At 36.0% G+C, this 14,950-nt stretch overlaps 1 protein-coding gene across 3 annotated transcripts in view; it reads left to right on the top strand.

Moving 5' to 3' along the window:
* Positions 1 to 14,950, top strand: part of MICU3 (mitochondrial calcium uptake family member 3) — a 110,673-nt gene that overhangs the window by 69,534 nt on the left and 26,189 nt on the right. For all 3 annotated transcript variants that reach the window (XR_006964431.1, XM_047092098.1, XM_047092099.1), the window contains exons 6-7: positions 357 to 439; positions 3,001 to 3,072. Coding sequence is in view for 2 of the 3 variants with exons in the window: in XM_047092098.1 (XP_046948054.1) it covers positions 357 to 439; positions 3,001 to 3,072 (155 nt within the window). In the remaining variant the exon portion in view is untranslated. The remainder of the gene's footprint in view (positions 1 to 356; positions 440 to 3,000; positions 3,073 to 14,950) is intronic.

Genomic DNA, 14,950 nt, shown 5'->3' on the forward strand with positions numbered 1-14,950 from the left:
GAACATATGCGATGATTTGATATTTCCCTTTTAAAAAAACTGACAGACTTTGGATAACAAAAAGAAGTATTTATTTTTGCAAGTAAGGTAGTTAAGTTTTACTGTCTGTGCTATGCAACAGTTACCACACAAATACTTCTAGAGTGTATTATCAATTTTGTTACTAAGTGTGCTAATACAGGAAGCAGAAATATGTATACATATATAGCTTTTCTTATATTTAACTAATAGTAACATGCTGCTTTTAAATCCTTGGTTAAAGAAAGTATTTTTGTACAGTATATACATAACTGCTTACAACTGTACTTTATAAACATTTTTCCATTTCACAAGTACTTTTCTATTTTTTCTGGCAGAGCCACATGCAGGATTTAGAATAGCTTTCAACATGTTTGACACCGATGGTAATGAGATGGTGGACAAAAAGGAATTTTTGGTGGTATGTATATTATATGCTGCATTTTATCAATAGTTAAGTATTGAAGATTTATATTCTTATGTTTTTGCATTATTTGAAATAATGTAGAAGGAAGAGTGAAAAAATTATGCTTTCACCTTAATTTAATAAAGAAGTATATTCTTACGTACTTTAAATAATTTTCATATTAAAACATATATAAATTATATTCCTTATATAAAGGTGATTATAGTTGTTACACGCTTTCTGAGCATTTGAAATGAGCCTTATATTCCCCAGTAGGTGGGTAACGAGCAGTCTGGGGGTGTTGTCTGTGCTCAGTTACTCTCAGACCCCATCTTCTCAGTGCCCCCAACCACAGCTTTTTGCCACAGGAACTTCCCTTCCTTCTCATGATCGGATCTGTGGTTTTTCTTTCTGCTTTTCTCTTCCATTTATCACTGCCTTATGTTCCGGTCTGGTCCCCATTTTCCTATTCCCTTCTGTCTTTGAATGAGGTCTGATGTAAAGTGGGGAGAGTAAGATTGTTCTTAGGTATTCACCTTCAGTCTTTCTCACCCGACCGACACAGGACTGGTGCTGGTGTGGCAACATCACAGCTGCTCACTCATCTTACCACCTCCCACTTCTAGAATCTTCTATTTCTTTTCACCCAGGGATTCTGCATCTACTTCTATGTCAAAAATGTCTGTTTTTCTCCCCTCAAAGTAGAGATCCTTCCAGTAACAAGATATACAACCTTAGCCCCTAGTAAAAAGAAAAGAGAAAGATGGCATATAAATAGCCATTTTGTTTTATATTTTCCTTTGTAACCAGCCATTAAAAATCCCTCAAAAAACCTCTTAAACAGCTTAGTATTTTCCTCAGAGGCTGGAACATGGAAGAGAAACTATGAAATCATTCTTTTCTGTGGTAGGAAAGGGAAGAGATAAAAATCCTTGTCGAAAGCTAACTAGTAGCCATTCAAAAAGAAGCAAGCCACTACTTGCTGGGATCTGTCCCATGGCTTCCTCTAACACCCATGCAGCCCTCGCTCGGACAGTCCCTGAACCAGGCCATTGGACCGGGAACCAGAACAGACCCCTCATTCCAGTGTTTTCCAGGATGATGGCGGGGAGGGGGGTAAGAGTTTTCAGGTTCAGTGCAAAGATAGAGATATGTTCCTACCATCCTAAAGTCAACAGATTTAGATTAATATGGTTTTGTTATGATAGCATAAAACTCCATTTTAGGACTTTCAGAATGGGCCTAGTACTCTAAATAATTTTTAATAAACTTTCTGTAGAAACTTCCAAGTTCTACCCCATTGATTAAAAGATTAACTTTTGGAACTCAGTCCATTGAAAGTTGCCTGTATAGAGATGTCCTTTGGAAAGCTGTCTGTGGAGACGGGAGGTAAAAACGTTCATGCAGGACCACGGCTTCTGCTCTTTACTCTTGTGAAAGCGACGGTGTGCTCCTTGCCTTTGTGGTGGCTGTACTGCTGCCTCAGGTGTGATGGGTTTTGTTTGTTGTTTTAGTTTGTTTGTCGACAGCAAAGAATTCCTGAAAGAAGGAGGTAGAGTTGAGCTAACTTAGTTGTTAGAGTCTAAAATCTAGGATTATCCTGCCTATTTATGAAATGACTATTAATAACCTTTGCTGAAAACTCTTTTCACAAAGAAAAAGTGTGGAGATAAATGTACTTGTTCACAAAATCATTTATATTATGTACTGTATTTGTGTTATTACCTATGTTGGGAGGTAATACATTTCATCTGACTTTCAACTATTGCCTTACGAAATGAAGAGTTGAGATCGCTGTTCAGGTTACACAGACAAGAATACTGACCTCACCAGAAAGCTGTGATAGAGGTAGGATTAGGCTTCCCTTTGTAAAATAGAATTTTAAAGAGGAAATAACAGCATTAATAATAATAAATGACATCTCTTGAGAAGTTACTCTGTGACAGGCAATGTGCTGAGTATTTACTCTGAACAACATTCTTACAAGACCTGGCGATTACACCTCAATAAAGCTGGAGAAAAAAAAAATTTCCTGTAAGGGAAGGAGTTACCTCCTTGTTCTGGATGTGGAAAACATTCCGTGAATGATTAGACTAACTTACTCAAGGGGTTATAGGCAGAGCCCTTGCTCCCACCAGCATTCGGTTACCTGAAAAGGACTTCCGAGGCCATCTCATTCCACGTGAGCAAACTGGGGCCTCGTGAGGGATGAGTGACCTGTTCACCATCATGAAGTTAGTGACAGAAGATGGGCTCCAAACCACAATCCTGAATTCTGTTCCAGTTTTCTTTATACCCCAGTAGGCTTTTTTATTTGTGGGTCACAGACTCCCTGTCTCTATGTCTTAGAGATAAAGTAAAGCTATAATCTTGTACATTTAACTTAACCATAGGTTGCCAGTAGCCAAGGGTGTGTTTTCTTTTTCTCAGGAAAAAAAAAAATTGTTACCAGAAAATATATCTGTAGCAGTATGAATGTTCTCGGTAGATGTTTTTAGAATATACCTAGCACAGGGTGGTAAGTGGGGCTCCGGAAACTCACTGGATATTTGATTCTTGATCACTTTCTTTGTCAGCTTCAAGAGATATTCAGGAAAAAAAATGAAAAGAGAGAAACTAAAGGAGATGAAGAAAAGCGTGCAATGCTGGTAAGAATAATTTATGGTAGTTTCAGGTGGGCCTTCTAGCTGAGAGTCGTTTTATTCGTGCTGAGAAACAAGAACTACAGTGGGTAACTTTACAGCTATCCCTTGCAGGAAAGCTTCCTAAAGTTCTTACGTAGGAAAACTGCTTCAGATTTCTATGCATCTGTATCAATATTATCTTAAATATTGATATTAAACATCTGTGTCCATAATCACATGCATTTTTTCATTTTCATCCATATTGTTGTTTTCCATGAGATTTGAAGGGTATATCATATACTAGATGAATACAGATCATTATGCATGCAAAAATTTAAAGGTGAATTGCAAAGATTTAATTCTACATGTGAGTGGCTTTAGTGGCACTGTAACAATATGGATGTTGAAGCAAAACCAAGGAAATAATATATTTTTTTGAGTTCTTAGAAATAAGAGATTCTTCTGGGGTGAGTAATGTTTCCAACTTACTCTGAAGGTAGAGTTAAGCAGCCTTTGCCTCCATTTCCCTACCAGTTTTCTTTCTGTTTGTCCCAAGTATTTCCGCCCGACAGTATCCCAGGCTCACATAATACAAATAACAAACAGGTGCTGAGATCTCACTCTCAGGGACTGTGCTGGATGCTTGTCGGGCCACCAGTTAAATTAGTTACCTTGTTATCTGTAATTATGGCAAGCTAAGATTTGAGTCCATGGTTGGGCAGCTCCAGATCTGTACTTTAACCATTATAGCCTATTTCTTCGTCTGGTCCTTAGATAGCAGAAACACAGTTTTGTTGAGATGTAAGTGATTGTTTCATTTTAAATTAGTGGCCCTGTGCAGCAGCTTAGTTGTTCTACCTAGAGAGCTGCAACATTTTTTATTATTCTCATTGTTATAAGGATATATATCACGTTTTTTTAAAAAAACATGTATTATCTGTAGCAGATGGTGCCATATTTAATCCCAATAGATTGTGTATTTATATTTACATTAATAAAAGCAGATTATCAGGATTATGGAATACTTATTATTTCATAAGCTATTTGACTGTGATATAATTATCAGTTTTTGTTGAGTCACCCTCAGTATTCTAATTGACAAAGCTTATGGAAGACACTCTTACAAAATCAAAGAGCTGGTTATAATGTTAGTCAGGTATTAAAAGGGGCATTACGAGTTCTCTAATTCAGGTCTCGTGATTTTCAAATTATAATTCATAAATCCCACATGAATTAGCTCTATAATGCCATTTTTTTAGAGTATTAGCAATAACATGAGAGAACTAAATACCTTCGTAAATTTTATTTTCTGTAGATAATATATGGAAAGTGTAAGAAGTTATTTTAATTTTGATAGATTAACTATATTTAACTTCATAAGCAAATTGTTAATAAAATATCATTTAGGAGGCTGAATTATGTTGATTAATCTTTTACTATACCTCGGGAACAGAATAGATCATATTTCAATGGACAGAAATTTAACTGGCTTTTTTTTTCAGTATAGTTGAAACACAATGTTTACATTAGTTTCAAAAATTTAACAGTTTTGTTTATTTATCTATACTGCTTTCAGAAAGGGCTTGTGAATCTTGCAAGGAAAACACAGTGCTGTTCTAATCATTAACATTTACTAAAATACGTAAGTCAAGTAACAAAGGGAGAGAGAAAAGGGAGCAGTGACAGCAGACAAACCACACTGGGAAAAGCTACATTGTCAGCACAAAGCTTGGCTCTGAGCTTTATTGCAGCCCAGGAATAGTAAATTTAATGCTGGTTTAATGAAAATAGTTCATAATAGCGATATAGTAAAACCTTATTAACTTTGATTAATTAGGGAAAGTCTATCCGAATTTGAAACTTAAGTTATATCAACATACCCTAAATTGTATAATTTTATATGCATATAGGTCACTGAAGCTTCCTCTAGGAAATACAGGGAGGAGACTTGTTTTAAAGAACAGATAAAAGTGACTTATAAGTAATATACTGTATAGCTTGTTTATATATAAGGAAACACTAAAGCCATTGATCTCCACAGGTACTTCATAGGTATTTACCTTACAGAGTTTAATTAGTGCTCTTGAAATTTATTTGCATAATTTAGCCATCAGAACTATTTCTTAAAGCAATTCAGAAATAATCTTTAGACAGCCTCTGAACTAAATAAACAGCACTCTAAGACAATACAGCTCTCTATGGTAATCTGTTGTTAATAGATGCCACATTTTAAGTAATGCAAATCTGAACTGGTAAGATTTTTGAATCTTTAAGCAATTGAAATTTAGCTTATAGTGAAAATAACATTGATTACCTTAGAGAGACAGTAGAGCACAGGCTTAGGAGCCAGATTTTCAGAGTTTGAGTGTCAGCTCTGCCATTCATTATCTGCCTGACCTTGAACAGGTCCTTAGCCTCTGTGTGCCTCAGTTTCTTCATTTGTGCCATGGGGATAATAGGAGTAATAGCCACATGTGATTGTTATGGGGATCAAATGAGCTAAAACATGTCGCCACTTAACAGTATATGAAATATACTAAATCCTCATGAAATAAAACTGTGCTTCGGAAGTCAAGAGGGAAACAACATATCTTGAGACACTCTGTGCTATGTCCATTATAAGTGTTGCTCCCATTTAGTCCTCATTACATTTCTGCAGGTAAGTTTCATACTGTTTTCCAGAGGAGGAAGCCATCTTAGAGAGCTTCATTGACTTGCCTCAGGTCATGGCACTAAAAAGAGCAGAACAAGATTCCACTGCAGGTGTCTCATACCATATCCACTACCATGCTGCCACATCTAGAGTTTTCCCCTAATCCATATGGAATTGCTGAAGCGTCTCAGTAGAACCGTGTACTTCAGAGGAGTGTTTTACTCAAAGCCATAGTTCTGTCAGAAAGTTAAAATGAAGATGGTTGAAATGAGCACAGATTCACTTAATATTTAACTGTATGAAATTTGAAAAACTTTGCTACTCATCTTTAACATTTATCCCACTTGTATTGTGTGTGTGCTCTATATAGAATGTAGCATAATGATTTGCCCTTCCTAATTGATTATTTTGTCGTCTTTTTCTTTTTTTCTTTTGCTATACTTGGGTTCATTCTGAAATGTGACACTTCATTTGGCCCTTTGTGCTCTATGTCAGCGTCTTCAACTTTATGGATACCATTCTCCTACTAATAGTGTATGTACAATACTTTAAATGTTCTTTATGTAAATATCCCTCACCTGTTGTACTTGATGATGTTATTTCTTTGTATCCAGCTATATCTACTATTGAAAATGTTGAGGAATTTATTGAATATAATAAGGTGCGGCCAAGCCAATTTTTTTTATTTCCTTCCTAGATTTATAAGAAGACTAAAATTTACAAAGCAGGTGTATATCTTTAACTTTAGATTAAAATAAGGGAAAGGTGAGTGAACAACTACCAAAAGCTCTGATAGAATAATCAAAATTTTATATTTTTCAGCAGTATTTGAAGAGTTAAATACAAATTATGGAGCAGATTCTCAGGCTATGCTCCTGCAGAACACAGGTATTTTAAGTACTAGATCTCTCCGTCTGATAACAGTCTTTCTCAGTTCTGATAAAGAGGAATATTAATAGATAGACTTTTCTTGAACATCACTATTTCTGTAAAATTTTTCTAAAATCTTGAATGCCTGCCTACGGCCTGTGGTCTGTACAAAAGTCTGGTATGATACTTGACATGTTTACTATATCATGTTATTTCTCGAAGAGGATTACCACTTTCAGACTCTTCTTTTCTTGAAAAAGTTGACAGTTCTGCAAAGGATCTTCCATATATGCTTATGCTCAGTTTTCTTCTCCTTTCCTTCCTCCTGGAAACTCAGAGCTTGTTGGTTAGCCCAGCTACTAACAACGGAGCATATAGGCCATGGCCCCTTTTGAATGTAAACATGCACAGTTCATTTAGTTTCCCCAAGGATCCTTAAGTCATTCAGAAGGATCCTTCAGTAAACAAAGTCCCCCTGAGAGAAGCCCCTGAGTTCAGGGTTACTGACTCCGTCTCCTGCTGAAAGTGTTAGAGTTACAGTGTGCAAAGCAGGCGTGCGGTCTCCTGTGTCGGAGACTTAGCCAGAACTCCAAACTATAAAAATTAACTCTGTTCTAGCTTTGAACATACACTGGAGGATGATTCAACATAAAATAAACCCACGGTATCTTGCTTCAGTCACGGAATGGACCTAGAATGGGTTGGAGAACAACCCAAGTCCATGGGACCCTTCTGACTACTTGTTTTGACACCTTACAAGTGTTTTAAATTTTTACTACAAAGTTCACTACTTTTTCCATTAAATACAGTTTTCCATTTTCTTGAAAATTTTAATGTTCCTCTGTTAATCATTTCAAAGCTTTGTGAGAATATATAAAATGAAAATCTCACAGGTTATTTTTTTTAAGTTTGTTTATTTATTTTGAAAGAGAGCGAGTGAGAGAGCGGGGAAGGGCCGAGAGAGAGGGAGAGAGAGAGAATCCCAAGCAGGCTCCACACTGTCAGCGCAGAGCCTGCTGCAGGGCTAGAACTCACGAACTGTGGGAACATGACGTGAGCCAAAACCAAGAACCGGACACTTAAACAACTGAGCTACCTAGGTGCCTCCTTTTTTTTTTAAGTTTATTTATTTAAAGCGAATGAGTGAGAGAGTGGGGGGGTGGTGCAGACAGGTAAAGAGAGAGGAAAATCTCACAGATTATATGTACTGTGAAACTTAATAAATGTTAATACTTGTGACTTTATTACTTATTTTTCTAATCTCATGTGTCATTGAATGAGTCATTTTTCCAACTGTGGCATTTTATATTTTTCCTTTAAACTCAAATGATTTTCATATAGATGATTTTCAGAGTACTCTTGTCAAAAGGAAATAGATACTAACATAGCTCTAGTTTAAACTGCACATACAAATTGCAATCACTCAGACATTAGTTGAATAATATTGAGAAGTAGATTTAAATTGTCTATTTCATTTTTATTATGCTTGTGTATTTAATAAGAAAGCAAATATATGATTTTCATCTTATTGTAATATTTAAAAATTTTTTATCACGTATTTTAACTGAAAATATTTTTTCCATCTAATAATATAAAATACATATTTTAAAGTGGTGGAACTTGGTGTCATTTTTATCCAGTCTTATTAAATGGATTACATGACTTTAACTCCCTTAGGTCTTAGTTGGTTATATAAACTGACTTTTTTTTCCCTCTGATAGAGCAGTTTTTGCTCAGAAAGGTATGATTATTTTCAAAGCAATGCAAGCAAACAAGGAAAATGTGTTTACAATTAGAAAAAAAAAAGGTCAGTTGGCCTGAAAATTTATATCAAATATCATTAATGCATGTAGTGCACAAATGTGTTAGTACGATGTTATAAATTTACTGGCAGTTATGTGCTAGTTTCCAAAATTGTACATCAGCTGGAATGCTAAAGTGCACAGTGTGAGTATAGTTCATGGAGCTGAATACCACCGGAGATCCTACCTTAGGAAGAAGTTCCTTCAGGAAAGGTGCAGGGACCCTCCTAACTTTGACTATAGAGAGATTCTGTGGCCTCTGTAAGAGCCTCTTACAAAATTCAATCACCCTCACAGTAGATTCTGCCTGTGTTATGTCAGATTCTTTCTTGCCATCCTATAAGGTTGAGCATACTCCTTTGTATCCAAGAATATAGTTACCTTGTTGCCTTTTCTGTTGCAAACATCTGTGATTCTTTCCGTGTTTCTCATACATTCAGCTCTTGATTATCTGGCCACAGCAATGAAAATAAATGTAAAAAATGCAAAAGAATAAATAGTGCAAAATCAAGTATATTTTACTTTGAAATACCCTATTTGATTTTTAAAAACTTTTTTAAAGATTGTTTTAATTACTCTGATTCCGTTGTAGTCAGAAAATGCACCAGTTTTTATACAGTTTTTGACATGACTAGAACAGTGTCTCTGTATTCTCCAATATGGGGTGCAGGGTTGTATTCTATGTAAGATCAAACATGTTAATACGTGTTTTAAACCTCTATCATTATTAATGTTTTTGTCAGCTTGTCTGTCAATTAGTATTTTAAATTATACATTACAACGATAGACCTAATTTCTGCTTGTAATTCTGTTATTTTTAAATTTTATATATTTTGAAGCATTGTTACTGCCTCTCACAAGAATATAGATTTCTTACATCTTCTTAGTTAATTGAATTGTGTCTTTATATACTATCCCCAGATCTCTAGAAATGGGTTTTTTTTTGCCTAAAAATCAATATAGTTGTCAAAATAAATATATCACCTCTAGTCTTATTAATATTTTGCATTATTTTCTATTTTTTGAGTTTATTTATTTGTATTTTTGAGAGAGAGAGAGCACAAGCTGGGGGGGGGGGGGCAGAGAGAGAGAGAGAGAGAGAGAGGGAGACACAAAATCCGAATCTGAAGCAGGCTCCAGACTCAGCTGTCAGCACAGAGCCCAACGTAGGGTTCGAATTCACAAACTGCGAGATCGTGACCTGAGTCAAAGTCAGACGCTTAACTGACTGAGCCACCCTGGCACCCCATATTTTGTTTCGTTTTCTGTTTTTTCCTGTAGTAATGATGAAGCTTTCCCTTAGTTTTAAAATATATTTTTCAGTTCAGGGATGCCTCAGTCATTTAAGCATCTGGCTCCTGATTTCGGCTCAGGTCATGAAGTCACAGTTTGTGGGTTCAAGCCCCGCAGCGGGCTCTGTGCTGACAGCAAGGAACCTGCATGTGATTCTGTCTCCCTCTCTCTCTGGCCCTCCCCCACTTGCTCCAACTCTCCCTCAAAATAAATAAAGACAAACTTAAAAAAATAATTAAAAAAATACAATGTATTTTTTAGTTCAGAAACTTATGGCAAATAAAATGTAAATATAAATAAATAATAATAATAAAAATATAACCCACAGATCAGTAAATAAAACATTGCCGTGCCCCCAGACACCCCTTCATAGGTCTTTCCAGTCACAATCCCTCCCCTTCCTCCGTAAGGTAACCACAATCATGACTTTTATGTAAATCACTGCTTTGCCGTGTGGGTTTACCACCTACTTAATGCACCCTCAACAACGTGGTTTAGTTTGACCCATTTTTGTGCCTCGTATGAATGGGATCATAGTACAGGAGTTTTTCTGTTTCTGCTTCTTTGACACCGACAGATTGTTGGTGTCATCTACACTGGTGCATCCGTCCTAGTTCACTCCCTTTTGTTGCTGTAAGCAGCACTCCTCGAACATTTTTGTTCTCGGGATCCCTTTACGTTGTTGAAAATTATAGAGGACCCAAAAGAGCTTTGGTTTATGTTGGTTGTATCCATACTTGCCATATTAGAAATTAACACCGAAAAGTTTAAAAGTTTTTATTAATCCATTTAAAAATAATAAACATAAACCTTGTTTTAAAGTAACTTTAAAAACGTAGTGAGGAGAGTGGCATTTCACATTCTTCACAAACCTGTGTAGTGTCTGGTCTAAGAGAAGACAGCTGGTTTCTCGTGGCTGCTTCTGCGTTCAGTCTGCTGCAGTCACGTTATTTTGGCAACAAATGCTATCATTCGTTTCCCTTGAAGTGACAGGCATGCTTGGTTCAAAAAAATGTCTGCCAGGTACCAGAGTCTGAATAACTGTAGTTTTTCTACCCACTGTTCTTCCAAGCAAAAATGACAGTTCCTAAAAAAAGTGACCAGTCCACCTTGCAACACAAGCCCTTGCACACAGGCTTTTTCTCAAGACAACCGCTGTGCTGGAGAACACAGAAGTGTTTTATGCTCCTGGTTTCATCCCAGTGAATGTTAAAGAGACGTGTGCTCACAGGTGAATTTAAAAAATTGTATTTTATAACTACTAATATGCAAGTGCAGCAGATACATTCACAGCAAATACATTCTTAAGTGAAGTTTTTTTCATGTGAGTATATGGAACCAAAGAATGTCATGACTTTGGTCTTTGGTGCCAGTGCTGTTCTTGTACTAAGGCAGCGAGCAAGCAGGTCTCCCCACCATTGCTTTGGCACCATCAGTCTACACAGCAGCGGAGACAAATAATGTCTCTACGATGCTTGTAAGAAGACGTATCTCCTTTGTGTTTTGTCCAGCTTTTTCAGTTATTAGTGAGAAGGTTGGCTGTCATTAATGGAAGCCTAGTACATCTTTTTCAGTCTCTCTCCTTACATTTTGATGTGTCTTTTTTATGTTAAGTTTATTTATTTTTGAGGGGGGGGGGAGAGAGAGCATCCCAAGCAGGCTGTGCGCTGTAAGCGTGGAGTCCAATGTGGACCTCAAACTCAGAAACCGTAAGGTCATTGTCTGAGCCCAAGTCAAGAGTCAGATGCTTAACTGACTGACCCACCCAGGCGCCCCTGATATGTCTTTTTTAAAAGCATATATTTTATGTATTTTATTGGTTCTTTTTTATGTGGGGTGGTAATTTGTGCTTTTGAAAATTTCAGTCAATTTACAGGATTATTAATTTATTTAGATTTATTTTAGCCATTGCATATACTCTTCTCCTTTCTTACCTTTCTTTTGAATTAACTAAGGTTAATTTTTCCTCTTTATTTTCCTCTATATTAGTTTAAAAGACATTCACTATATTTCCTCTATTTTCACTATTTTTCCTCTTTATTTTCCTATATTAGTTGAGAAGACATTCACTATATTTCCATAAGTATCCATAAGTATACTTATGGTAATGAAGTCTTAGATATGCCATATCTTCACCTCTTCCCTAAAAAATAGTCTTAAAGTGCTTTGATATCTCCCATTCCCCTCCTGGCCTGGGCACTTGAACTTGTACGAAGTTTGGGTTTTTGTCATTTTTTTAAATCCTTCAAATTAGGCTTCTTAAATATATACTATCAGTGTTACTTTAGAATTACTTATATATCTGCCATTTATTAATCCCCTTTTTAACCTCATCCCTCCTAAATCTCACAGTCTTAATCTCAGAAAGTTTATCTTCAAGTGAGGGTCTCCCTGGAAATGTTTTTATTTTGCCCTTATTTTTTCCTAATTTTATTGAGATATAATTGACATATAACACTGTATCAGTTTAATGTGTATGACATAATTTGATATATGTATATATTGCAAAGTGATTACCACAATAAGTTTAGTTGACCTCTGTCACTTCAGATTGTTAGAAATTGTTTTCCTTGTGCTGAGAACTACTCTCTTAGCAACTTCCATTATACAGTACAGTGTTATTAACTATAGTCACCATGTTGTACCTTACATCCCCAGGACTTATTTATCTTTATAACTAGAAGTTTATACCTTTTAACCATCTAAACACACACACACACACACACACACACACACACATACATACATACATACATATATCTGTGCCCTTATTTGGAAAATAACCTTACTAGATCTATTGTTATAGGTTGACATTTATTCTCAGCAAATTATGATATCATTCCAGTTTTCTGGCTGTTTTTATTGAAATTGAAAGTTCAGTTCCAAGTCTAATTATTATTTTGTAGTTAATCTTGTTTTTTCCTTTCTAGCTACTTTTAAAATTGTTTGCCTTTTATATTCTACAATTTGACTACAGTATACCTTTTTGCCTTTATTTAGCATGAAATGTATTGGGCTTCTCAAATACAGGGATTGTATTTTTTCATCAATTCTTGAATATTCACCGCCAGTATCTCTCTGGATATGGTCTCTTTCCCATTTTCTCTATTACTGGTTTCTGGAACTTTCATAGATACTAATGTTCTCTTCTATGTCTCTTAACTTCTCCTTAATAAGTTGCCATATTTTTTTTCTTTTCATGTTGCGTTCTGTATAACTTATTCACATTATATTCCAGTTCACTAATTTTCTCCTTAGGTATGTATAATATGATACTAAGTTTCAGTGGTTCCATCTTTAATGTCCAGAGGTTTTATTTGGTTCTTTTTTCTGATCAGCCAATTCATTTTCAGTAGTCTGTTCTTACTGGAAAGTCCTTTCAAATACAGCTTTATATTCTTTAAACTTACTAAACTTATTTTGTATTCCATACCTAATAATTTCAGTATCTGAAGTCTGCAGGTTTTGTTCTATGGTTTGTTGTTTCTGCTGGGTCTCACTCACGGTGGTTTATGTTCTTTAGTGTTTAGTAATTTTGTATTTTGAGTATAGATTTGTTGGAATGTGTCTGTGGAGATTCTTTAAGGACTGGGTTAGGGGTGTGTTTTTTCCAGGAGGGGGTGTGTGTGTATGTGTATGTGTGTGTGTGCGGCTGTGGGTTATTCTGTGATACACTGGAGAGAACTGCAGTCCTATGTAACTTTATTTTTTTAAGTTTATTTATTTTTGAGAGAGAGAGAGAGTGAGAGAGCACAGGAGGGCAGAGAGAGAGGGAGAGAGAATCCCAAGCAGGTTGCACACTGTCAGTGTAGAGCCCTATGCGGGGCTCGAACTCCTAAACCGTGAGATCATGACCTGACCTGAAATCAAGAGTCGGCCGCTTAACTGAATGAGCCACCCAGGTGCCCCAGTCCTATGTAACTTTAAATTACAATTCTTGGATTATAGTTTTTCAGGCCATAGTTGTCATAGTGGCCCAGATTATTTTTTATTTGTTTGCTTTTATTTTTCTGTGTATGTTTTTGAGTATCACTAACAGTAAAGACAATTTACTGTCTGATTCCATGGGCTGCTGCTTTGTTTTTGTTTTTCCAGTTTGCCTAATCTCTAAGTGTAACCTTTCTCAGATCCTAACTGTATATAGGTATTTGCCTATCTGCATGTGGACAACTTTAGGGAGCCATTATTCTGCTTACCACAATGGTATGTTCCCTTCTTGAAATCAGTCATCTTTTTTACTAAATTGTTTTCTCTTCCTTCTGTCTTTCCTTTCTCCCTTCTTTTATTTATTTATTTATTTCCTTCCGCCCTTCCTTCCATCCTTCCTTTTTTTCCTTCTGTCTTAGCCAATTCATGTTGCTATAACAAAATACCTTAAACCGAGTGGCTTATAAGGCTTATAAAGAACAAACATTTCTCACAATTCTGGAAGCTGGGAAGTTTAAGATGATGTTGCTGACAGATTCAGTGTGGTAGCTGATGAGGGCCTACTTCATGGTTCATAAATAGCACTTTCTCACTGGATCCTCAAGTGGTAGAAGGAGGCTAATGAACTCTCTCAGACCTCTTTTATAAGAGCACTAATCCCATTCATGAAGGCTCTGCCCTAGTGACCTAATCACCTCCCAGAGGCCCCACTTCCTCCTAATACTATCACCTTGGGAGTTAGTATTTCAACATAGGAATTTTCAGACCTTTGCTCCTTCCTTCCTTTTATCCTTTGTATCATTAATGTCATGGAATGCCTTCAGTAGGATGCTACTTTGGCTCATCCAAAAAGACAGAGGAAATTCTTGACCAAACTTCAAAGTTTAAGGAAGTTCTAATAACAGGCTCTAAATTAAGCAAAAAAAGATATCAGTCTTAAAAAGTATAGTACATGTGGGATATCATTTTGCCTTTGCCATTCATTTTTGAAGTTCTTCTGAACTGTCTATGTCTTCTGTTACCTCTTTTAATAATTTCTACACCTAACAACATTCTAGTAAGGAGGCCTAAAGCTCATATAGTAATCAGACACTGAGAAGACTTCAAGAAGTCTTTGCAAATTTTCCCACATTTACATATCAAAGCATCATGATATCTATTTAAGAACCATCACAATGCTTAGTGAGTTATATTTGGGCATTTCCCCTCTCAGTCTTTTCTTAGTCTGCATTGCATATATTCTGGTTTTGTATTTGCTTTGCCTTTCTTGCTATTAAAATCATCTAGGCTGATTTTCATTGCTACTTTAAGCTTGTTTTAAATATTGTGTTATATTTTTCTGATATTAAAGTTTTCT

This window comes from Lynx rufus, unplaced genomic scaffold (assembly GCF_022079265.1).
Source record: "Lynx rufus isolate CCGP_SWC_20201006 ecotype Redwood Valley unplaced genomic scaffold, mLynRuf1.p SCAF_3, whole genome shotgun sequence".
In the NCBI taxonomy this organism is placed as follows: domain Eukaryota; kingdom Metazoa; phylum Chordata; class Mammalia; order Carnivora; family Felidae; genus Lynx; species Lynx rufus.